The sequence below is a fragment of the Notolepis coatsorum genome (assembly GCF_963971535.1).
Source record: "Notolepis coatsorum genome assembly, chromosome: 6".
In the NCBI taxonomy this organism is placed as follows: Eukaryota; Metazoa; Chordata; class Actinopteri; order Aulopiformes; family Paralepididae; genus Notolepis; species Notolepis coatsorum.
The window spans coordinates 160,193,309-160,219,908 of NC_140170.1; the positions used below are offsets into that span (position 1 = coordinate 160,193,309).

General features: G+C 46.5%; 1 protein-coding gene across 6 annotated transcripts in view; it reads left to right on the forward strand.

Moving 5' to 3' along the window:
- zmynd8 (zinc finger, MYND-type containing 8) overlaps positions 1-26,600 on the forward strand; it is a 71,496-nt gene that overhangs the window by 28,196 nt on the left and 16,700 nt on the right. For 4 of the 6 annotated variants that reach the window (XM_084317347.1, XM_084317349.1, XM_084317351.1 and 1 more), the window contains 12 exons: positions 1,917-1,982; positions 2,811-2,903; positions 11,351-11,438; positions 13,758-13,813; positions 14,334-14,411; positions 14,784-14,899; positions 16,248-16,732; positions 18,767-18,910; positions 19,064-19,219; positions 22,382-22,903; positions 23,228-23,728; positions 24,450-24,646. In XM_084317347.1, coding sequence (XP_084173473.1) covers positions 1,917-1,982; positions 2,811-2,903; positions 11,351-11,438; positions 13,758-13,813; positions 14,334-14,411; positions 14,784-14,899; positions 16,248-16,732; positions 18,767-18,910; positions 19,064-19,219; positions 22,382-22,903; positions 23,228-23,728; positions 24,450-24,646 — 2,502 coding nt within the window. The remainder of the gene's footprint in view (positions 1-1,916; positions 1,983-2,810; positions 2,904-11,350; positions 11,439-13,757; positions 13,814-14,333; positions 14,412-14,783; positions 14,900-16,247; positions 16,733-18,766; positions 18,911-19,063; positions 19,220-22,381; positions 22,904-23,227; positions 23,729-24,449; positions 24,647-26,600) is intronic. The other 2 variants (XM_084317348.1, XM_084317352.1) reach the window with 2 other exon arrangements.

Sequence of the window (26,600 nt, forward strand, 5' to 3'; positions counted from 1 at the left end):
GAGGGTGTAGACTACCACATGTCTCCTCTGTGGGTCTGGGGAAGTTGTAGACTACCACATGTCTCCTCTGATACACGTGGAGTTGCCAGCTGCTTCTTTTCACTTGACCTTTCACTGAGAGAGCGTAATGTGCACAGAAGTTCACACTATCTCCCTCAGATCCACTCCCTGCTGAACAGGCCAGACCGACCCGGCCGGAGCTCATATCCCACCGGCTTCCCAGCCGTGAATACTGCCGGTTGTGTTGGTATGGACGACTGAACAAGCTGACTGCTGCCGGGAATTGAACCCGGGTAGGCCAGTGATTAGACCTCTACACTACCCCGCTGCTTCAAACATTTTACTCTTGATATTAACATTTCACAATAAGCTTTTCTGACTGAATTCACGTCATTGTACTGGATCTTTAATGGGGGCACTTGACCAAAAAAACAACACTGATTTATTTTGCACGTAATCGCACACATATCCAAAAACAGTTTTGCACACATCCATTAACTCATTCAGCGCCAGACCCGAGGATAGTCGGGTTAACTCGCCAGCAGTTGAGCGCCATACCTGAGTATAGTCGGGTTTTCATCGTTATTTCTTTTATTCGATTTTTTTATTCATTTCCGGCTCACGGACCTCTGTGTTACCATAGGAAATCATTCTGAGATCGCTAGAGTGCAATACCGGCCGCATCCTGCTAGGTGGCAGTATCGCACACCCTTTGAAACCTTATTGCTGAAACGCGTCCAATGCCCCTCGATGCATGTGTTGTGCCGGATTATGTCGGGGACACAATGGACACCAATACTGGAAAACGCGATCAGACAATTGGAATATTCTTTTTGGGATACCTCCTAGTGAAGGTAAGGACTATATGACATCAATCCTACTTTGATCCAACCATGATTTCACATAGATCGCAACGATCATATGTAACATACTCAAACGTATGCCGTTGCTGACGATCAAAGCATAAAAAAAACGCTTTTAGCAAAATTCATGTATTGCTCCATAGCGCCGTTTTCAGGAATTAGCCAGGATCACTCTGAAACTATACAATATTCACCACGGTATAATACGCAAACGTATACATGAAAAAATTCTTTTTCCATGTCAACGATGGATAGTTGATGTCAAATGAGCCATAGTATTGTCTCCATAGCTATAATATAGAATATAGATATAGCCCTGCAAACACCGCCACGCATCCCTATCTCTTAAAGCGGTGGCCCATTGAGTACAAGGATGGCTTACACCGCTGGCGTCCAAAGTGTTAAGTTTGACAGTTATTGAGAGTAAACAAGATTGAAATGCGGCCACCAGTGATGTCATCGGGGACATTGAATCCGTGTGTTGTGTTAATTACAGCATCATGAAATGATGTAGATGGAAAAATTACCTTGTCTTATCATTTCACTGAGCTGTAATTAACACAACACAAGAGTTTAAATGTCCCTGATGACATCACTGGTTTCCATAATCAAACGTATCTTCTCTATAAAAAAAACTGTCAAGCTAAATTAATGTGTGCAAAACCATTTTTGATGCGTTTATTTAATGAGATTATGTGCAAAACAATTAAGTCTTGTTTTTCGACGAAGTGCCCCTTTTTTAAGTGCAAATGTGGAAACCGTTTCGCCCTGACGTACGTCGCCTTGCTCTGTGAAGAAAAAAAAACCAAGATGAGAGGTCAAAACTGTCATGGCATCCCTTGTTTAGAGTGATGGTATATGATCTGTTTAGTGTGTTGGTATATTGTTTAGTGTGACGGTATATTGATTTGCATGTACAGAAGGACATCTAATCACCACTAACCATCAGGACTGTAACCCGGCTTGTGTTCCGCTTGCCTGGCAAAGTGGCTTGCAAACCAGGTGCTACTAGCTTGTGGTGAGGATACAGCTGCTCCTCTCGCTCTCTTTCAGGACCAACCCCGCTCGTCATCTCACTCCCCCCATGCAGCTCCCACGCAGAGAAAGGCTTTTAATTGGGTAATCAATCACATCACTAACAACAAAGACCTCCTCATAATTTTCTTCCTCTGTTTGCTTTCTTCCTCTTCTCCTTCTCCTTCTTCTTCTTCTTCTTCTTCTTTGAAGTGGCTTCTTAGCGCTTTCTAGTAGATATCGGCTGTGTCTGAAGAATGTATTCTGTCTACTACAGTATTTAGTAGGTAACTAGTGTCGTTCAGAGTGTTTTAAGGTTAAAGGTAAAACTAGCAAAAAAGTACAGGTGCTGACGTTGCTTTATGTATTGGATTTGGTGTAATTTATGTATTGTTTATTGTATATCTATTGCGTACTTTGCAGGCAGAATCCTGTAAAAGCTGTCAGACACAGTCATTGTCTTTCCAGGGGTGGTATGTTAGCATGTATGTTTGTGGTGGTGGAGGTTTGGCAGTGAGTTAGGCTGGGGCTGGGCAATACGTCCAAAGCTCTTATTTCCATATTCTTTCTCAGTCGATAAGAATAATAGGCTAGCTGATAAATATCGCTTTGTTTGTTTATTTCTGCTTGCCTGCAGAACCCAGGGGGTTCAATATGGTTTTAAGATTGAAAAAATAAATACATAAATAAATATATAGTATATTTATTTTTAGTTAATTTTTAAATAACTTTGTAGCACAGCTAAATGTGCATAAACTTGGTGGGGTGACCGACTATATATATAAAATAATTTGTCATTATTATCATGGCAAACTTTACTACGGGAATGATTGATATCGATTTATTGCCCAGCTCTACCTGTAAGTTAGTAGTTTGAAATGATGTGTTTTTTTTCATGCCCGCCATCTCTGTTCTGTCTCCTTTCTCATCCAGACTGAACCCTTCCAGAAGCCTGTGTCTCTTGAACAGCACCCAGATTATGCAGAGTATATATTTCACGCTATGGACCTGTGTACATTAGAGAAGGTAAAATATACACTCATCCTATGGACCTGTGTACATTAGAGAAGGTAAAATATACACTCATCCTATGGACCTGTGTACATTAGAGAAGGTAAAATATACACTCATCCTATGGACCTGTGTACATTAGAGAAGGTAAAATATACACTCATCCTATGGACCTGTGTACATTAGAGAAGGTAAAATATACACTCATCCTATGGACCTGTGTACATTAGAGCAGTGGTTCCCAAAGTCGGGGTCGCGACCCAAAGGTGGGCCGCGAGCAGCCACGGGTGGGCCGCGAGATGATTTAAATTTTTTTTTTTTTTTTTTTTTTTTTTTTTTTGTCAGGCCACTGAACTTAGAAGCAGGCCAGGACAGTGTTTCTAGTTGTATTCTAAAATGTGACTATATGGTTTTATATTAACTTAATAAATAAACAAAAACGAAAAATCTACTTATTTCAACGAACATTTCAAACTAAATAACAGATTATGCACATAAAACGCTGAAAACAACCGAAGCAACAATAGTATTTTAATGAGGCTATTATTATTATTATCATTATTATTTTGCAACAAGTTAGCCCTCTCATAAATAGCACATATAAATGAATAACTAACTTGAACTAACTTAATAGGATTGAAGTTATATTTGGCATAAAAAATCGGTCGCCTGGCAAAAAAAAAAAAAAAAAGCCAGACGATGTGCATTGGGCCGCGGCTCTCTGACGCCTTATTTTCTGGGCCCCGGCCTGAAAAGTTTGGGAACCCCTGCATTAGAGAAGGTAAAATATATACTCATCCTATGGACCTGTGTACATTAGATTAGAGTAGATTCAAATGTATTGTCATCGTCATACATACAGCACAAGTACAGTACAACGGAAAGAAGTTTGGCATGAACCAGAGTGGAAATGTAACAGTAAAGTGCAACAGCAAAATATACAATGTACAGGTGATTAAACTGTGTAAAAAATATACAAATTAGTACTACTGAGTGTAGTGCTAATCAGATATATGTACAGAGTTGTAGTATAATATGTACAGTTTTTGATTTTGATTTGATTTTGATTTGTCTCGAACATAGAAACAAAACAAGTTTAAAAAAACAAAAAGGTAAATAGTCAAATACTACAAGTGTTCGAGAAGGAACAGGGGGAAGTAAAACAACTTATCAAGCCCTGCCCCTTCCTTACAATATTTGACATTATAATTTAATAAAAATAAAAATAATATAACAAATAATGAAAAATATAATAAAAGTACAGTTATATGACGAATGGCTATCGCGTCCCGCTCTTAGCCTTATGAGATATCCCTTATCTCCTAGTACCTAATGTACTCCAATACGAACAACTTTAATGCACCCCACCTGATCGGGCCCGCCCCTATGGAGGCGTAGCCTATATAACCATAGCTATGGTCACCAACACACTCTTCCTCTATTTTCGTTCCATCATAACGGCTGCGTACACCGTATGTAACTAGTAGGATGAAAAGATCAGAGAAGATTCATAATGTTGGAAGCTTACCGGAGGTTGCTGGCCCCTGGCATCTTCGAAGCATGTTTTCAGCGACACGACGGGCCTATGTTGATGTTCCTCGTCTGATGGCAGCAGACCAAGGTTCAGCTGTGCAAGATTGGCTGTCGGGCCAGCTTGTACCCAGGTAGGCCCTGTGTCTTCAGGCATGGGTATTAGTGTTAGTAATGCTGGTTTGTTTTGTTACACAACCATGTTGTGTGTTGGCACCGGGGGCAGGATGGTTTGGTGAACATTTCACTGCAGTGAACGGTTTCCAAACGGTCTTGGACGTGCTGTTAAACATCTAATGCTATGCTACATGCTATCGCTAATGCTACATGCTACCACTACTGCTACATGCTAACTGCTACGCTGTTCTAATGTCTCCGCCGTGAGATGTTGTCACTTCTCCCTCCTCTTGCCCGGTTCATCAATGAAGGTCAGTCGGTAGCTGTTGTGTTTTTTTTTTGCTGAGTCCTATTACCTTTTTTACGGGTAAATGGGTTGACAACAGGGTAGGCCGTGGCTAGGTAGCCTAGCCAGATACGTTACCTTTGTGTTCCGGCGGGGTCTGTGGAACGGTGTCCCCATGGGGCCGATGCGTGAGCTCGGCGGTGTAGCAGTAGAGCTATACTACTGCAGGATGGGACTTAACGGCGGGTTATGGCTCAGCTGGCTAGTTCCTATCCACATTGGCGTCGGGTAGTGGGGCTATGGGTCCAGCCGACATGGTAAACATGTTGCGTGTTTGTGCGCAGGCGGTTGTTGATCTGGGTCCCACATCGCCTCACGCTAGGCTGTAGTAGTGTAGGGGCAGGGCCGCCTGGGAGAAATGTGAGGCCCTGTGCGAGATTTAAACGCGAGGCCCCCCACCCCCTGAGGCGGCCCTGTGTAGGGGGCTACTGTTTCGTTCTGTCACTCTGCTATGAGAAGGTCTGTCTTGCTACAGCTTTCTCTCCTCTCAACCATTTATTCTGACGGTCAATCGGTGTCTACTGGGGGAGTAGTGCGGGGGGGGGCTTTGTTTACCTTTTTTGGTAAATGGGCTAAGCTAGGGCTGGTGTGCTGTTGTGAATATTTTGAATGAAGGCGGGACTAGTTCGCTCTGGTCCGCCTCCCCTTAACGTTGTGTATATGGGTTTGCTCATTCTACAGTATTTTGTGGGTTAGTTCTTTTATTCATTTAACCCTTTCATGGTGCACACCACAGTGGAGGTTGCTGTTTGCAACCACCACTGGTGCTCCGTGTTAACATCAGTTCTTTGTTTTTGACATATTGAAACTAGAAATGTTCCGATACCATTTTTTCCTTTCCGATCCGATTCCGATACCTAAGCTTTGGGTATCGGCCGATACCGATACTTATCCGATACCAGTGCATACATTAAAAAAATAAAAATATTTTTTTTTATATAAATTATAAAACTTTTTTTTTATACAGCTACTGTTTTATATATACTGTTTTTTAGTAATAACTATAAAGTAATGGTATTTATTCAACAACAGGTGATTGTATAGATTAGTATTAGTATCAGTAATTGAAAACTATCTCAATGAGTTCACCCACGGAAAGGTTGTTGGCACATTAGTTCCACACGGACATTATTCCTTGCTGCACTTGCTTCCACAAGAAGGCTCCGTTTAGTACCAGAGGCTCTGTTGTTGTGATTTTTGCACAATAAATATTCAACATTCTTTTTTGAGACTCCCCCTCAGACTCTTATCATTTGGCACTAAAAGCTAAACATTGTCACCGATATGGCTGTCCGCAACATGTCATTAATTGTGTACGCGACGTGCAATTGTGCAATGACGACGTTAACGTGAGCTAGGTTAGCTAGCATGAGCTACCGGTATATGGAAAGACTGTAACGTTACTGGTGACATTGTGATTTAACTTGGAATACTCCTTTGCCAACTTGCTGTACTTTGCTTGCAGGTCTGCAGCCATTATTGCTGGATTATGAATAGCCCCAACTTTAGCCAAGGTAACGTTAAAGCTAGCTTTCAGTTAGCTGTTCAATGCTAATAACACCAGCCACCAAGCGAACTCATCAGAGCTCCCGGTCAACAGTGCTCTGTCGGGACGATGGCATTTTAAGAAAGTATCTGCTCTGCTGTTAAAATGACAAATGGCAATTGACACTTTAATTCACGGTAGATTAAGCACACGTTTGTTTTATAATGCTCACTCGGCGAGTAGGGTATATCTGCAGAGCCACAGAGCCCAACGTCCGCAGTGTTGTTGATAAATTAAGTCATATGGTATCGGAGCGCAACATTAGAGGGTATTCGCAGATACCGATACCAGCATTTTAGGCAGTATCGGCGGCATTTCCGATACTGGTATCGGTATCGGAACAACTCTAATTGAAACAGTGCCCCGCCCGGCCAACGCCATGGGTGGGTCGGCCTGGCGAGTGGCTGGTGGGCTGCTAAAGCCTGTACCGCCATGGTATGGAATTGGCAGCGATTAGAACTGTGTTCGAATTGCTGTTTTTTTCTATTAAATGGTGTCTGGTGGCGGGGCCTTGAGGGCCAGCCGACGTCGACACATCGCGCGAGGTTGTTGACGTTATTAGCTTTGACCCAGCCGCAAGCTATAACCGCTCAGGGTTCCCCTCTCCGCAGGGGATTTTGGTCTTCTGCTGGAGCGCGGGCGGTATTGTCCTTGGCCCCACACCGCCTCACATCGCGCAGCCAGAAGAAGAGAGAGCACGGCCTCGTCAGCGGCGATGACGAGGCCCTCGACAAGCGGCCATGTTTTCCCCCGCCGGAGGTATCCTGGGCCGAGGGATTGGCCATGTAGGATGGGTTCGGCTTGAACAAACAAGCCGTCACCGTCCTGCCGCGAGCAGCCCGCTCTCCGATCACTCCCTTCCCCAACACCAACGGAAAAAGTGGGCTCTGATTGTTTCCTTTGGCTGCGGGCCGCGTGCCTTCGTTGAAGCGCGGGCGGCCCCACTTTCGCTTCTCATGGGGACAGGGGCTGACATCCAGTTGATGGCTGAGCCTGGGTCTGTCCGTGAGAATGTTGTGCTGTCAAGCGGCTCCCACACCATAAGCTGTGTTGGTTGAGCCTGGTGTTACGTCTGTCAACTTAAGTGTTGTCAGCAGGGGGGCTCGAAACCTTTTGAGGCACACAGTGCGGGCTTCCCCGGCCTCGCCTTCGCCAGGCCAGGTATCATGTTGGTGCCTCCCACTCCTGAAATATTGGCAGTGGTCTCGCAGGCACGCGTGATTTGGGGTGGTAGTAATATCACTGCAGGGCTACGGTGTGTAGGAACCCATGGGGTCCTTACACCTTGCATGTCCAGCTGCAGAACAACTCCTCAGCATGTTCTGGAGGGGTGTTCAGTGGGGGGGCTTTTTTCACCTAGGAAGCCCCCCGTATCAAACCGGCCCTTTCTGTCGGGGTCCCCCCTTGGGTGCGATTGCCTCGTGGGTGGTGTCAGGGTCAGAGGTCCCGACACGGAACGCTCTGCTCGCACGGTTCCAGGGTGGGCTACGCACAGCGGGGGGACCGGGCCAACTATCTACAGTTCCTGGCGGACCTGCGCCACATGGCGGCGGGTGCGTTGGGAGTGTCATCACATATGACTACGGCAGTACCATATGTCGAGGTGGATGGAGAAAACGCTGAGGCGGGGACTTGTGTTTACACAACCCCACCCGTTTTCAGGTTTGGTACAGACCCTATTGTCAGGGTCTCCAGCAGTGACAGCTCTGGTCAACGAGATCCAATCTCTGTGGACGAAGCAAGCCATCGTCGTGGCGTTCTCCTCCCGGTGTTCTCTGCCTGAGAAATCGGGAGGGGGGGTGTCAGTCCCAGGCTGGACCTGTCCCACGGGAAGGTTCAGCATTTTTTGGATCGTCTCCTGCCTGTTGAACACTGTCAGGTGGGGGTCTGGTTCTCCTCCATAGACCTGTAGGATGCGTATGCGCATCTCCGATCTTCCATCCTAGGGCTTACCTACGCTTCCTTTGCAGGGTTAGCATATGAGTACCAGAGGCTCCCGTTCGGTTTTCTCTGGCTCCTCGCATCTTCACCAAGTGCGTGGAGGCCGCACTGGGGCCTCTGCGTCGTCAGGGGTTACGGAGTGTTCTGCCCTGACGACGTTCTGGTCCTTCGTGGTCAAGGTGGATCGTCAGGTCTCGTACCAGGCAGGTCTCTACCAGCCTGGGGTTGCTGTAGACTGGATGTAGAGTACTCCTCTTCCCAGTCAACGGTTGGAGGGCTATGGGCATCCCTCTCAGAGCGTGTTGTCAACACGCTCGGGAGGTTCCGTCCTAGGACGGTTACGGCGCTGTCTCACGTCGCGTTTTTTCACCGACGCCTCCCTCGCTGGTGACGCGTCGGGCCAACGCAGTAGGGGGCAGCTGGCAAACCATGCTGCCCGGTCTGCGCTACGTTCAATGTGTTGGTGTTGAAAGCGGTCTTTCTGGTCCACAAATGGTGTTGATCAGGACGGACGATACGACGTCAGTGGCGTGTATCGACAGACGGGGAGGAGTACGCTCCCCCTGTCTGCACCAGGCGGCGGGCGGCTGGCTATGGGCGTCCTCCATCTGCGCGGCCTGAGGGCTCCCCACATCCCCGGCAGGGAGAATGTGGGTGCAGGTGTACTGTCGCGGGCGGTCCTCATCCTGACGGGTAAGGATTACGTCTGGACATAGCCAGGCAGGTCTGGGACCGATGCCGTGCCGCCTGGGATTCTTCCCCATACATCTGTTAGGTCAGTTGTTGGGACGGGTACGTTGAGGGGCGCAGGTTCTTGATCCTGATGGTGTTACCATCCGGAATGCGCATGCTCCCTCCACTGTCGCGCTTACGCGGGCAGATGACGTATGTTCCAAGTGTGGTGTAAGGCGGGGGGCCGGGACTCAGTCTCCTGCCCCCTGGATGCTGTCCTTAGTTACCTCCAGTCTCTCCTTGATCGACTGTCGGCTTCGACGGTGAGGGTATATGCAGCAGCTATATCCTCCTATCATGAGGGGTTTGAAGGGATGTCTTGTTCAGCCACCCTCTTGTGAAGCGTTTCCAGCTTGGCGCTCGACGCGTTAAGCCGGTGCAACGCTCCTGGGCTCCGACTTGGTCCTCGGTCGGTTGTCCTAGGTCGGTTGTCCTTGGCCCCGTTTGAGCCGCTCGAGCAGGCGCCATTGGAACAGCTGTCGTTCAAGACTGCGTTCTTGCTGGCCGTCGCCTCCGCTGACGCGTGGGTGTGCTTTGTGCTCTCTCGGTACGACCAGAGTGCCTGTCTTTCGTTCCGATTGCGGTGCCACTCTGCGGCCTAATCCTGCCTTCGTGCCTGTAAATATCCGGAGTTCTTCCGCTCCAGGGATATTGTGGTTCAGGCGTTTCATCCGCCTCCTCACGGTGGTGAGTTAGATGCGGGCCTTCACCTGTCATGTCCGGTCCGTGCTTTGGGAATTGCCTCAGCCGTACTCAGGACCTCGGGGTCACCGTTCAGCTTTTTGTCTGTCACGGTGGTTCTCATGCCGGTAAGGCACTCATGCCGGTAAGGCACTATCGAACAGCGCCTGTCCCATTGGTTGTGCGAGGGCATTGCCCTCTGCTACACGTTGGCTGGGCAGGATCCCCCTGGGGGCGTCAGGGTGCACTCCACTCGTGGGGTGGCTGCCTCTGCCGCTCTCCTGGGTGGGGCCTCGGTGGAGGACATCTGTGCTGCAGCTTCATGGTCCTCCCCGGGCCCCTTTGTAAGGTTTTACCTCATGGACATGACCGGGGGTTCTGTCTCCCAGGCGGTTCTGGGGTCTGTGGCCTTTCCTGCTTCCCGTTCTTTGGTAGGGTAGCAGGAGTGTGTGGGTATGGGCCACGGTGTGTTGAGTCACACGTGGTTCCGCCTGTGCGGTGTGTTCAAGGGGTTCTAGTTCCCTCTAGTTCGCATTCAGGTGGAGTTGACTGCGCCCCCCCTTCATTAGGAAGGATGGGGTGACAGGGCTCCCCGCACCCCTTGATGTGGGCTTACTGGTCCTCAGGGGGTACATCTGTCGGGTCTCGCGTCCGCTCTAACCCATATCTCATAAGGCTAAGAGCGGGACGCGATAGCCATACGTCATATAACGATAGGTTATGTATATAACCTAGTTATATTAGTATTGGCTGAGCGTCCCGCTCTACGCGGCCCTGAGTTCCCTTTTGAGGGATCTTTTGCTGGAACGAGATTTGGCGAGCACACTGTTGGTGACCATAGCTATGGTTATAGGCTACGCCTCCATAGGGGCGGGGCCCGATCAGGTGGGGTGCATTAAAGTTGTTCGTATTGGAGTACATTAGGTACTAGGAGATAAGGGATATCTCATAAGGCTAAGAGCGGGACGCTCAGCCAATACTAATATAACTAGGTTATATACATAACCTATCGTTTTTTTTTATATATCCAAATATCCAAATGAGAAAGAATAATAGGCAGTCACATTACTGCTCAAGCTCCTCTCTCTTATGTGTCCATAAGTGCTTGTTTATAGCTACCTTTAAATGTATTGATATTTTTGCTTAATTTTATACTCTCATCCAGACCATTCCAGAGTGATACCCCACAAACTGCAATGCACATACTTTTAAGAGTTGTACGTACCGTAGGTTGCTTTAAAGCTAATGTCCCTCTAAAATTATAAACACTCTCTCTAGCCATGAACATTGAACAGTGATACAGGTATAAAGACAGTATGGTAGTAGTCATACTGTCCAGCAGTGTAACTAGTAAGAGTAGGATATGTACAGATATAGATCTAGTATCTACAGATATGTAAAATATTTATGTGCAAATAAGATACAGACAGGTGTACATTAGAGAGGGTAAAATATACACTCATCGCTTGTGTCTTTGACGATTAAAAGCTGCTATTGAGGCTTTAAAACTGATATTGTGAAGCTATGTTCCAGCTGCCTCCTCTTAATCCTTTTCTTTTTGTATCCCAGAATATCAAAAAGAAAATGTATGGGTGCACAGAGGCCTTCTTGGCAGACGTAAAATGGATTTTACACAACTGCATAATATACAATGGAGGTATGTAGCAAACTAGTAACTATTTGATATCACCGATTTTCAACCATAAATCGTTCTGTTGTGAGGAGGATTTTGAATTCGGATTCCTTTAATCTTTGCGATTTTTTTAATCTACATACATTCAGAAAAATTTGAGATGCTTGTTTTTCCCAGCGCCTCAACCGTAGTAGATTTTTTCTTTCTACTAGACAACAATATACAACAATCTATACAAACTACAATACAAGGTAAAAAAAAAACAGTGGATGAATACTTTTTTTTTAAATTATTATTCTACAGTGTAAGTAGCAGCAGTGTGTGTGTGTAGTAAGTGTGCTTGTGTGGCGTGTAAGTCACTCGTGCTTTTGTGTGTAGTAGCTCATGTGATAATTCATAGTCTATCCGTCAGTAGTCTGTTTGCCCGCTGGAAGTAGCTGTTCAGTGTTCTCTTGGATGAGGACCTGAGACTGCGGTACCGTCTGCCAGACGGCATGAGCTCAGACAGTTTGTGGTTCGGGTGGCTGCCGGGGTCTTTCAGGATCCTGTGTGCCTTGCTGACGCACCGCTCAGTGAATATACTGTAGCTTGCATCCACAGATCTTTTCAGCCGTTCGCAACCGCTCTCGCCAGTGCTCTGCGGTCGTTCTGGTTGGCGTTTCCAAAAAACGTGCGGTGGTGCATCCCGTCAGTATAGGACAACATCTGATAATAGAACACGCAACTCTCCAACGTTTTCTGTCTCGAGAGATTCAGCCGCACCGGCACCCAGAGAAACTCCTCCGAGAGGAGTGCAGACACTATTCCCTCAACCGTTTGGTTGACTTAAGAGTTGGGCCTGTGTCTGCAGTTCACTAGAGGTCTGCTCTCCTCATCAAAGAGAAGCCGCCTATTCTCAGTCCTTGCCCCACAATGGTGGAATGAACTACCCATCCCAGTTAGGACAGCCGAAACCCGTCCAATCTTTCGCCGTCGACTAAAGACTCACTTCTTCAACCATTATCTGAAATGATAAAAAAAAAAAAAAAGAAAAAAAAAAAAGATCTAACCCCGACTAACCTTACTGTCATGCACTTGTCCTAATAAACTAACCTACACTGTAACACGCAACACTTTGATGAACATTGTTACTCAGCTGATAGAGTTGTACCCTTCTTGCTGTCTTGTCGCACAGAACTTGTAAGTCGCTTTGGATAAAAGCGTCAGCTAAATGACTAAATGTAAAAATGTAAATGTAAATGATGTCACCCAGAGGAATTCCTCAGGGTGCCGATACGGCCGAGCACAAAACACGTTGGTGCGTCACGTCGTCGCCATCGGTGAGTTATGTCTCATCGTCCCAGAATGTGTGTGATTGTGAAATGTGTCTTCACGGACAAAAGGACAAAGACAGCCTCTTTGTCTTAACACATTCGGCGCCAGACCAGAGATATCCTGGGTTAACTCGCCATGTGTTGGGCGCCAGACCCGAGATTTCTCGGGTTTTGGTCGTTTTTTTCTTTTATTCGATATTTTTATTCATTATTCATTCATGGACCTCTGTGTTCCCATAGGGAATCATTCTGAGATCGCCAAAGTGCAATACCGGCCGCATCCTGCTAGGTGGCAGTATCTCCCACCCTTTGAAACCATATATCTCACCCTGTTACATTTAAACCCTGATCAAAGGTAAGGACTATATGACATCAATTTCACCTTGATCCTACAATGTTTTCATCGATCCAGGTGATCAGCGTGTGTGGTGTTCAAAACGAATGCCCTTACTGGCTATCAAAGCATCAAAAAACTACCCCCCCCCCCTTTCATGCATTCATGATGAAACATAATACCTATTATATACATTTGATTTGGAAATAGTAGCGTATCCAGGCAAGAAACGCCAACGCTTATAGCAGAATTCACGTAGCGCCCTATAACTCAGCTTTTCAGGAATGATCCCAGATCACTCCTAAACTATACAATATTCACCACAGGATAACGTGCAAACATATACATGAAAAAATGATCTATTTTTTGCATGTGCGACGGAAGAAAGTCACTGGTCATTTGACATAGTATTGTCTCCATAGCTATAATATAGAATATAGATATAGCTCTCCAAACATAGTGACGCACAGTGAAAGTAGGCCATGGAAACCTGGTGCGTTAGCTACAAGGATAAGGCTAATGGCTGGCGCCCAATGTGTTAATGTATATCATTCAAGAAAATACATATGTAGTATTTCCCACCACATTATCACACATCCTCCTCACAAACAGAACCATAGGATTAAGGTTGAAAATGCTTCTTTGAGTTCGACATGTTCATGAATTGTTTACAGTAGACTGATTTCTTTGTTCCAGGCAATCACAAACTCACTGCTACAGCCAAGGTGATAGTGAAGATCTGTGAGCATGAGGTAAGTAGTGACCTGCGTGGTGGTAAGGAAGGGAGCTTTAGTTGTCACAGCTTTTTAAAATGTACATGCATTCAGAAAAACGTGAAATGCTTGTTCCTCAACCATTGTAGATTTGTAACCATAGTACACAATGTATATTCTATCTATACAAACTATAAATATAAACTTAAACTAAACATAATACACAACGTATATTCTATCTATACAAACTACTATACTAACTATAAATAAACTATAACTATGAACTAAACTATAAACTAAACATAATACACAACATATATTCGATCTATACAAACAATACTATACTAACTATATAAATAAACTATAAACTGACCTATAAACTAAACAATACACAACGTATATTCTATCTATACAAACTACTATACTAACTATATAAATAAACGAACTATAAACTGAACTATAAATTAAACAATACACAACGTATATTCTATCTATACAAACTATATAACTACTGTATATAAACTCAAGTTCATCTGTCCTTTTGGCTCCTCTCCTGCAGATGAATGAGATTGAAGTGTGTCCTGAGTGCTACTTGTCAGCCTGCCAGAAGAGGGACAACTGGTTCTGTGAGCCATGCGTACGTCCACTCACTTCAGTCCCATGTAACCTTGTTGTCCCAGATTGTGAAATGTAGTAATTTAGTCTCACCACATGTTTTTTTTTAGCATTTTACACCACTTTGATTTATGGATGTATTTGATACACAACTGCATGTTGTGTCAATTTCAATTTATTTATTTAAAAATAGGGACAATGCACATTTATGAACATTTATATGTAAACACGCCAGATTGTATCTATAAGCTATAAGCTCATTTCCATCTGTAGTCCCTTTGCAGGTTGATGTGAACACAAAACATGCAAAGAACATGCAATACAAAGACAATGAACAATAAAGACTATAAACAATGGACACAAATCATTTATTCCCTGTGTTGTGTGTTCGCAGAGTAACCCCCACCCTCTGGTCTGGGCCAAACTGAAAGGGTTTCCATTCTGGCCTGCCAAAGCTCTGAGGGACAAAGACGGACAGGTGGACGCTCGTTTCTTCGGCCAACATGACAGGTAGCGCGTCCCTCGTGCACTTCAGCTGCTCGTTCCCAGCAGCCTCTGCTTCACGCTTCACTCTGCTAGCAGGGATGCACTGACACCTGAGGGCACGTCAGCATGACATCAGTACTGACCAATCAGAAATGGTCCCATTGTGTGTTTATGGCCAACAGTTTGCTCCTTACACCGTGTCCACTGGAAACTGGAAGAACCTGTGGATATTATTGTCCAATTTCACTCAAACTTGGTGGGTAGGTTGACATTCAGATGTTATCGAGGTCAAACATTTGAGCTACTCCCTGTAACACCAGAGCTGCTCACCATGTCTCGCTAGATTTTCCCCGTGTTAACACTTCCTTTGGTCAATCCCCTCTACTTTTAAGGACTCTATCACAGAGTTGTTTACTAGGGCTGTCCCCGACTAAGGATTTGGATGGTCGACTATGATTGGCCAAAATTTGCCGTTAGTCGACTATAGGTCGACAAAAAAAAATATATATATATATATAATATTTTTATTTTTTTATTATTATTATTATTCCATTTGGGCTGTGGGGGGTGTGCTTAATGTCTGAAGGAGTCGACTGAAGGCGTCTTGTCCTCTGCAAAAGCATGCAATTGGTCCACTGATGGATACATCTTGATATTTGTCTAGTCTAGTGTGTTCATTAGATGGGTGAAATCCTCTTTCAGTGCCTCTGTGCCTGTTTTCGTAGGCAGTTAGCCTCTGGTATGCGTGCCATTAGCGTTAGCCACGCTTCTAGGCCTCTTTTCTTTTGGAAAGAATGATACAAAAAAAAGGTATAAATTAAAAATTAAAAAGAAAAAATTATATTAGACTAAGAGGTTGGCTAGTCAACTACGGCTCCTTTCGACCGATTAGTCGACTAATCGACTAATAGGAGTCAGCCCTATTGTTTACACACACATGCAACCCAGCCTTGTAACTGACATGTAAATAGTCTGTTCTGCTTGTATTGTATTACATACAGTACCCATGTAATTTTATTTGGTTGTTTGTTTGGTGTGTGTTTTGTATTTGTATGTATGTATCGTCTGTGTCTTAAATGTTTATTTATCATTGTTTTTTTTTTGGTCCCTTTTCCCTGTTACCCTTCGAGGGGCCCCTTTGTCCTCTCGCCAGGCCTTCGTTGTAAATAAGAATTTGTTCTTAATTGGCCTGTCTGGTTAAATAAAGGTTAGATAAAAATAAAGATTAAATAAAAGATTAAATAAATATAGTAAGGACCAGAATTATTTCAACAGGGGACGATGGATATTGGTATATGGATATTTATATGGGTCTAGAAAAGCTATATCTGTGCCTACATGGTGCATTACATTGTCTCTCTGCCTCCTCCAGGGCATGGGTCCCCTTAAACAACTGCTACCTCATGTCCAAAGAGATCCCCTTCTCCGTGAAGAAGACCAAGAGCATCTTCAACAGTGCCATGCAGGAGATGGAGGTGTACGTGGAGAACGTGAGGAAGAAGTTTGGCGTCTTCAACTACGCCTCCTTCAGGACGCCGTACACGCCCGACAACAACTTCCAGATGCTGCTGGACCCCTCCAACCCTTCCTCCACGCCCGTCAAGCCCGAGAAGCAGGACAAGATCAAGCTGAGCTTCGACATGACCGCCTCCCCCAAGATGCCCCTGGCCAGAGGCTTGATGGCCGGGCTGGGAGGGAGCGCGGCGTCCAGGCGGATCTCGGTCAACGACATGCCTCGTTCTCCCATGAGCACCAACTCCTCGGCCCACACGGGCTCGGACGGGGAGCAGGAGACCGGGGAGAAGTCTCAGGCTCGGGCCCCAAACAACCTGGGGGAGGAGTCCATGGACTGTACAGGTTTGACACCATGATGCACTTTTTCTATTACCGGGTATCATACCACCATGATTGTGGTCGAAAGCTTTGTCAAGTCATGTTTTCATGTGTTGCATTTACATTTGCATTTAGTCGTTTAGCTGACGCTTTTATCCAATACAACTTACAAGTTGTGTACAACAAGCCGGCAGGAAGGGTACAATTCTGGCAGCTAAGGGTAAATAACATTGTTCATCAAACAGTGTCGAACTTGAGTGCATAGTAGTATAAACATAATAGCATAGTAGGTAGTAATATAGGCAAGGGAGATTACTTCGTAGCAAAGTGTATAATAGTAAAAGACAGTGAGAAGGTTAGTATTTTATTTCTTCTCAGATGTTGATTAAAGAAGTGTGACAGTGGACAATTGGGTGGGTTTCCGCTCTCCTGACTCGGTGGGAAGTTCATTCCACCATTGTGGAGCAAGGACCGAGAATAGCCTGCTCTTCGCATTGATGACCACCCTGGAGCTCGGATAGGAGTGGGTCTGAGGCGGCCAGAAGATGCAGAGCATAGGGGTGTGTAGGTAGAGACCATTGACCGGAGGTAGGAGGGAGCCGTTTCCCTTGCTGCACAGTATACCAGGTCAAGGACCTTGAAGCAAATCCTGTGCGGGAATGGGAAGCCAGTGCAACTCTCTGAGAAGTGGGGTAATGTGGGCTGACTTTGGTAAATTGGAGATCAGGCCGGCTGCTGCGTTCTGTATGAGCAGAAGTGGCTTGGTGGCGATAGCCGGTGAACCAGCTAGCAGTGCATTGCGGTAGTCGAGGCGAGACAGGACTGTTGATTGCAGGAGGAGTTGGGTGGCTTTTTTTTTGTCAGGAAGGGGCGGATCCTTCTGACGTTGCTCGGGTTCTGGTTGTTGAGGTGATGTGAGCAGAATAGTAGTAGTACAGCCCATCGTCGAGGACTACACCTAGGTTCTTGGCGGTCGGTGACGAAGCCACAGCTACAGGTCGGTCAGCAGGGAGGATTCGACTGGCAGGTGAAGTAGCTTTGTTTTGCTTGGGTTCAGTTTGAGGTGATTGGTCGTCATCCAGGTGGAAATGTCGGGGCAGGCAGGCCGAGATCCGCTCAGAGACAATAATGTTACCCAGAGACTTGGTGTAGAGAGTGAAGAGGAGGGGACCAAGGGCCGAGCCCTGGGGGACACCCGTCTGTAGGGGGTGGGGGGCAGACAGGGTGCCTCTCCATTATAATTTGTAGGAGCGGTTGTCGAGGTAGTATGACAGCCATGCCAGCGCAGATCCTACAACTCCCATTCCTGCGAGGGATGTGAGGAGGATCTGATGGTTGACTGTGTTGAAGGCTGCTGACATGTCCAGGAGAATCGGGACAGAGGAGAGGCCTTTCGCTCTTGCTAAGTGAAATGCTATGTGAAGAGCCTCTGTGACTGCTATGAGGACTGTCTCTGTTTTCAGAACGGACATGCTCACACCTGTCCCTAGTTATGCATGTGTGAAAATACATTTCCCACGAGACATTTGGAACAGCTTTCCTTGTTCACTTACAGTATAGGGTATTGTGCATCACTTTACTTCCTCTTTTGCTGAGTTTCAGGTTTACAGATATGCTGTACATGAAATACACTGAGCATTTTGGTGTATAAAGGAAGCATTTGTGTGTTTTCTTTTGATGATGTACATTTTCTGTTGTGTGGTTGCCCTTGTAAAGAGAACTGGGAAATTGGGAGAGGTGCAGCTAAGTGAAGCATCTGAAACCACAACTCACTCACTCAGTAGTGGCCCAATTGATGAGATTGTCGTTGGAATAGGATCAGTATTGATGAATTGATTGATGGATTAATGTCAGGTGATCAGAAAAGGAATCGGGTTCAACATAAACAGAATTATCCTTCAATATTTTACCGGCAGAGTGGGGGCTATTTTCCACAGTGGGGAGCGCTGCTGGATGAATTTAGGGGAAACACTGCTCTTAACCTTTCATTGCATGTATAGGGGACAGATTACACAACTATCTCTCCGGTGTCCTTCACCTGTAAATGTCTCTGTGCAGGATCACCTGCCTATACTCGGCCTGGACCTGCAAGCGGCGCCTTGGACGGTCCTAAGCCATTCCACTCTCAGGCCTCTGGCCTCCCCATCACCCCCAAGCAGGAGAAGACGCCACCCACAGGAAGCATTCTCAACCTCAACCTAGGTGAACCCCTCCTCAATGCTGAATATTAGAATACGCACACTTATTGCTTTGTGACGAGTGTTCTCCGTGAGTACCTGCCGATCACTCTTGGGACAAAGCGACATCACGTGTGCGATTTCTAGTTGTATTCTGACCGCGCTGTTGTCCCGGCAGATCGCAGCAAAGCGGAGATGGACCTGAAGGAGCTGAGTGAGACGGTGCAGCAGAAGCAGGGTGCCTTGCCCGTCCTCACCTCCCCCAAGAGACACATCAAGAGCCGCTTCCAGCTCAACCTGGACAAGACCATCGAGAGCTGCAAGGCTCAGCTTGGTAATAATAATAATAATAATAATAATAATACAACTTTATTTGTATAGCACCTTTCATACAGAAATTGCAACTCGAAGTGCTTCGCGACAGAAAAAAGACTGAAAATAAAATGAGCACATAAAGTGCAGACATTTCAAAATCACAGTTTTTTTTACATTAGGATCTAACATCCCAACACGCCACCTTGTTTATGGTTTGATTCAGTTTTAAAAAATAGACTATAATAAAAAGAGTAAGATAGAATATGCATAGTGCAATAGTGCAGTGCAATAAGTAGTAGAATAGATGTGAAATTAGCACATAAAGTGCAGACATACAGTAGAAAATCTGTTTTTTTTTTTACAGTGCAATAAAAAAAAATCTGGATGACTGTTTAACAGTTTAAAGTCGTCTTTACCTTCTCTGTTTGGTATCCACAGTTTAAAACCTGACAGTCTTCCCCCCCTGTTTGATACCCACTTTGACCCTTTGAACCTGACACACCACTGAGGTGTCTGCGGGTGAAGTAGCTTATTGCAGTACCGTGTGTACCCTATCTTCCAGTTAGAATACTGAGTTGTGTCGGTTACCCATGGACCTCCACCGGGGGGGGGGGGGGTTGTTGAGACTCTCTTCGGTTCTCATCGATTACATTCAGAGGTGCGTTGCTCAATTGTACCAGCAGAAGCAATGTTTAAAATTGGCCCCTAACACCCTATCTTTAGTCTGTGCGTATGCGAGGGAACATTTATGCGCACATGGCGTCATTCAAATATAGTGCAACCAGTCAGCCTAACAGGAACGCACCACTGATTACAAGTCAAGTCAAGAGTTTTAATTGTCACGGCATACAAGTATACAATGAAATGCGGGGAGTAATTACATTACTCGCATTACAGGTTGGAAACATTATAACATTATTATCAAAATAACAATATAATTGGCGAGTCATGGATTATCAAAGGACATACAATACTGCCCAAGCAAGACCCTGGGAATAAAGTTATGACGACACAGGAAGAGGCCGATGGCTCCATGGCTGTTTTGTGGGCTGTTTCAGACAAATTAACAAAATGGTGTGCATGCTTTTTATGACCGTTCTCTGAGTAGTATTGATGATCAATAAGGATATACAATAAGGATATACATGCAATAAGTGCACGTGGCGTTTGTTTGGAAGAGACTAGAGAGTGGCTGCCTCGTAATTTTCACAATCTCCGTCTCCGCCTAGAGTCTCTACTGTGGACACGACGAGTTTCAGTCAGTTTTACAAGTGTTGCCTCTAATTGCAGTCGTCATGAAGGTGCGCTATGTTCTTGTAGTTGGCTAACATTATGCATTAGCAAGCATTGTTAACTCATGGATGATCGCTGTGTGTGGTCTTGTATGGATGTCGTGTAACGTTAGATAGATGTTTATTATCGTGTTGAGAGAGAGCGATTATTAGAAAGGGGCAGATTGTGGCACGGCAGACCACTTGGAACCATGTTAAGTAAAAAAGCAAACCTATCCAGTTAATGACAGCGGATAGCTGGCTATCAAAATAACCCTTATGCACATCCCTAGTGTTAATGCATTATGCGTATTAACGCCCTATCAAAATAACCCTTATGCACATCCCTGGTGTTAATGCATTATGCACATCCCTGGTGTTAATGCATTATGCACATCCCTGGTGTTAATGCATTATGCGTATTAACGCCCTATCAAAATAACCCTTATGCACATCCCTGGTGTTAATGCATTATGCACATCCCTGGTGTTAATGCATTATGCACATCCCTAGTGTTAATGCATTATGCACATCCCTGGTGTTAATGCATTATGCACATCCCTGGTGTTAATGCATTATGCACATCCCTGGTGTTAATGCATTATGCACATCCCTGGTGTTAATGCATTATGCACATCCCTGGTGTTAATGCATTATGCACATCCCTGGTGTTAATGCATTATTGCACATCCCTGGTGTTAATGCATTATGCACATCCCTGGTGTTACTGCATTATGCACATCCCTAGTGTTACTGCATTATTGCGTATTAACGCCACAATTCTTTTTTACTCATAATGCACATTACAAAATATATACAGTACCAGTCAAAAGTTTGGACACACCTTATTGAACTGAATGAGTATATTTATGAATGCTCCTGAGTAAGTAAAATGAAATTACATGACGTACCGTCGCCTGGGAGATCTAAAGTTAATTTCAGTCTATGTTCATTTGTGATTATAAAGTACACAGCTGGGAGCCATCCTGGTGGCAGCATTTGAAGCCGTTGTTGTCTCCCTCTTGTGTTAGAAAGCCCTTGTTGTCTCCCTCTTGTGTTAGAAAGCCCTTGTTGTCCCCCTCTTGTGTTAGAAAGCCCTTGTTGTCTCCCTCTTGTGTTAGAAAGGCCTTGTTGTCTCCCTCTTGTGTTAGAAAGCCCTTGTTGTCTCCCTCTTGTTAGAAAGCCCTTGTTGTCTCCCTCTTGTGTTAGAAAGGTGTTGTTGTCTCCCTCTTGTGTTAGAAAGGTGTTGTTGTCTCCCTCTTGTGTTAGAAAGGCCTTGTTGTCTCCCTCTTGTGTTAGAAAGGCCTCGTTGTCTCCCTCTTGTGTTAAAATGGCCTTGTTGTCTCCCTCTTGTGTTAGAAAGGTGTACCATAAACTCTCTATGGAACTGTATGTAGGCCAATGGACAATGCTGGATTTTTTGGCCATTTTATTTAATTTAATTGTTTTTATAAATACTTCTCATTGCCTGATGTGAAACATTCCCACATGCTTATCCTCATCCTCATGTGACTTTCTGCACCCAAGCACAGACTGACTGACTGACTGACTGACTGACTGACTGGATTGATTGGATTGAGAGATATTGTGAGCACTCACACACACACTCACACACTGACACACACGCACGCACGCACACACACACACACACACACACACACACACACTCACACAGACACACACACATGGTCACCATTGGGGTCTTGGTGCCCCCCCCCCCCCCCCCCCGGTGGACACAACAATCGGTGTAGCTAAAATGTATGTAGCCTGTGACCAAATAAATTCTGACTTGTAACTGTCCAACACCATTCACCTCTTTCACCTATGCCATACGGTTATGCTAAGTACTTACTGGGTAGTAGTGAGATATTCACTCTGCATTCTCCTGCGTTCTCCGTTGCTTTGCACAGGTATAGATGAGATCTCTGAGGACGTGTACAAGGGCGGTGAACACAGCGACTCCGAAGACTCCGACAAGTCGGACTCCAGCGACAGCGAGTACGGCAGCGACGAGGACCAAAAGACCAAGGAGGGCCGGGACACGCCGCCCGGCGACAAGGGACAGAAGGAGCCTTCGAACGCGGCGGTCGTCAAGGACCAGCCGTCCCCGAGCCAAGACAAGGACGGGAAAGCAGACGCGGTCCTCAAGTCCACCACCGCGGGGGATGCCGGTGCGACAGCGTCGGATCCCCAGTCGAAGGAGAGGCCGAGCGCAGACTGTGAGAAGGAGAACCCGGAGAAGAGCAAAGCGGCTCCCGCCTCGCCCGCTCTCAGGGAGAGGCCCAGAGAGAAGCCTCCTCAGGGGAGAGACGAGGACTCCGACTCGGAGAGGGAGCTGGTGATAGACCTCGGAGAGGAGCAGGGAGGCAGGGAGAGGAGGAGGAGCAGGAGAGATGCGGCCACAGCCAAGGATCTTTCTAGTAAGACGGAGGGTGAGAGTTCTGGTGTTCTCTTGCGAATCACTTTGCCTGTCGAGCTAGATCTGGGGCGACAGTGGCTCCGGAGGTAGAGTGGTCGTCTGGTAGTCGGAAGGTTCCCGCTTCGATTCCCGCTCCTCCCGGGCAGCGTGTCGAAGTGTCCTTGAGCAAGATACTTAACCCCTAACTGCTCCCGATGTGCAGGTTGGCACCTTGCATGGTTGCCTCCGCTGTCGGTGTGTGAGTGAATGAGTGAATGGGTGAATGTGAGGCATAAGTTGTAAAGCGCTATATAAAAATGCACCATGAGCTAAATAGTGTGCGTTTCTCTCCCTGTAGGTAAAACTCCCGCCCCGTCAAACGCCCCGTCTCAAAACAACACGGCCCCGTCCTCGACCTCCAAAGACTCCTCTCAATCCCCAGCGGCCGTTCCCGTCAACATGGTCACCATCGCCTCAGCTTCCCCCGCCGCCATGAGCCCCGCCCCCCTGTCCAGTGCCCCCCCGACACCAACCCCGGCCTCCTCGGCCTCCTCCACTGCCACGCCGGCGTTGAAGAAACAGCGCCCCCTGCTGCCCCGGGAGACTGTGCCGGTGGTGCAGCGGGCGGTGGTGTGGAATCCCACCGCCAAGTTCCAGACCTCGTCCCAGAAGTGGCACATGCAGAAGGTGCAGCGGCAGCAACAGAACCCTCTGCCCGTGGTCTCCGCCGGTTCGCCCCCGGGGCAGGGCCCGGCGCAGGGGCCCCCCGCCCAGACACAGACCGCTGGCTCCGCGTCCTCGTCACCCGGTCAGCAGCCCTCGCAGAGCACGCGCTATCAGACCAGGCTGGCCGTCAAAGGTACGGGGGGGAGTGGTTCGGTTCAAGCCGCCCTTCTTTCTTGATCTTCCAATTGCAACTGTTGCTCAGACCAGTGTGTCAGAGGGAGGTGTGGTGCTGCTCAGACCGGTGTGTCAGAGGGAGGTGTGGTGCTGCTCAGACCGGTGTGTCAGAGGGAGGTGTGGTGGTGGAACCGGACTCGTCGATTATGTCGTAGACAGATCTTCATGGTCAATATAGGTTTAATAGTAAAAACAAGCAGTACAAAGTACATGTGGGCTTTGGCTGAGAGGAGTGCTCTCATCAGCTAGGGGACAGAGAAGGGTAGAGAAGGGGACAATGAGCTTAAAGGAACACGCCAACATTTTGGGAGAGAGACAAGAAGATAGATTCCAGTTTCCTCTCTGTGTTGGCACGTTCTTTTAAGTCCAGAGAGGGGTGCGGGCCGTAGCCCCTTGCCTCTCACTTAGGTGTGAACTAAGCTATTGTTTTGGGGCAACCAAAAGGGATTCCTCCACAGAAGCAACAGTTGTGATTGGAGGGTTGAGGAAAAGAGGGCGGGTCTTGAGACGGGTCAATTGCATGCGGATGGTTTGCGTGTGTTTATAGAGGAACAATTGAAGAAACATGGGGCGTAACTACATTAATTTGTAACTTGTGTTCACAACAAGGTGTAGGCCCTCAGGTTTGTGCAGACTGACATGGCTGATCAGAGGTGTTGTTGTTGTTGTTGTTATTCCAGCTGTTCAACAGAAAGACATTCCACTTGGCGTGTCCACATCAGCCGTCACTCTGGTGACCAGTAGTCCGGCCTCGGTGGCCATGATGGCAGTTTCGGGTGCGGGCACAGCCGCCTCCTCTTCGCCGCTGGCCGGGGACGTGCAGATACCCAGCGCCTCGGCAGACGTGGCCGCTGACATCGCCAAGTACACTAACAAAGTGAGTATCCTCTCGTACACACACACCGGGGCCAGCGGGCCGCACACCTGCAGGTCGTTCACGTTCAGTGACGGATGGCAAATGGACTGCGTTTATACAGAGCTTTTGTCCGAAGCTCTTTACAACCTACGCCTCACGTTCACACGGCGACGGCGGAGGCGACCATGCGTGGTGCCGACCTGCTCATCGGGAGCAGGTTGGGGGTTAATCGTTTTGCTCAGGGACACTCCGACACGCTGCCGGGAGGAGCGGGAATCAAACCGGGAACCTTCTACCTCCTGAGCCACTGTCGCTCCCAGATAAACCAGGCATTCTCAAAGTGCGGCCCAAAGTGCAGACTTCTCAAGATAAGATATTCCTTTATTGATCCCCTTGGGGAAATTCTGGCGTCATAGCAGCACGGGGGAGGGGAGGCATGGTAATAGTAGAAGACATAAATATAGGCAATAGAAACTATAGTAAAGATAAAAGATAAGCAGTGTAAACAATATAATTAACTCTGAATATAAGAATATGAGCAAGTAAACAGTGTAATCAGAGGTGCAGATGAGTGTCTGTAATGTGTGCCATATTATTTAATTTAATTAATATTACAATAAATATGGGCAATAAACACTAAGAATCTGAATATATACTATGAGTAAGTAAAGTATACAGTATACACAGGTGCAGTATACATAAGGTACCCTAACTGGCATGATGTATGTTATACATTGTAGTCTGTGCAGTTTAGGTGGTAAGAGTCAGACACACCTAGTAGTTCTCGAGTTCTGCTGCCGTTAAGTTCTCCAGCTGCTGGCAGCGGCGCTGTTTCAGTTACAAATGCAGTTTAATTAGCATAATACAACGTGACACTAGCTAAATCATGTTGAGCTGTCATAACTACATTTTAGAGATTTGGGTTGGGGTACTGTACCCCTGTAAGGGATGAAACTTTTAGATGGCAAGTACAATGAAATAAAACATTTAAATATTGCATTAATTCATTCACAATGTTTACTTATTATAACCCCGCCACAGACCTCCATCCCACTTCTGACACCATCTGTGGCAGGGTTCTTTCTAGAACTCCTCAAACAATGATGTAGTCGGAAAAAGTATGGTTGGTGTTTTTATTCGCCGGCCTCCCAAGGTGCAGAGGTGACATTAATTTACAAAAAGTGACACAAGCGAAATAACAAAACAAAAATACACTATACCTACAATATAAAATTAGTTCCACAATAACTCACAATACTAAGCAGAATTAACAAAACACTTATGGAGCTTCACCATGTTACCTACGGTACTTTGTAATGTACACCTGGTAGCCTCACATCAGGCTTCACACAGGTGCCACACATAATTAATGAACTTCCTACACAGGTGCTACACATCAATTCATTAACCTATACCCAGCAAATAGCAACACCAATAAAAACCACAACCATGATATAATACATTTGAATGTATGTATGATAATATGTATGAATGTAGCACTCCCAGGTGTGCACCCTTGGTTGTGCTACTGACGGTAAAGGAAATGAATGATGTTTTTTTTTTTTTATGTTTTTTCTCTCTCAGTACAATAACAGAAGGGAATGGTGAGTGTTTGGTGTGTGTGCGTGCGTGTGTGTGTGCACGCTGTTTGCACTCGGTGACGGAGCCGCACCGTCACATCCCTCTCATCTTGGAGGTTGGCGATGTACGGCGACCTAGACAGGTAATCCGCTATACCACCGTCCGTGGCCCTGCCCGATCGTTGTCGGACGCTGCCCCGGTGGAGCGCACAGCCGGTCCTCCTCTCCCACCTCTTCCCTGCTGCGCAGCTCGGCCGAATCCAGTGACGGCAGAGCCCCCTCCGGTGGCGGTAGGTCTCGGCTCTCACGCGGTCCACCCCGTCACGCTGGGGCAGCAGCGCCCACCTACTCATCAGTCTTCAAAGCCCGGTCAGGCACCACCAGATGCCGGCTCC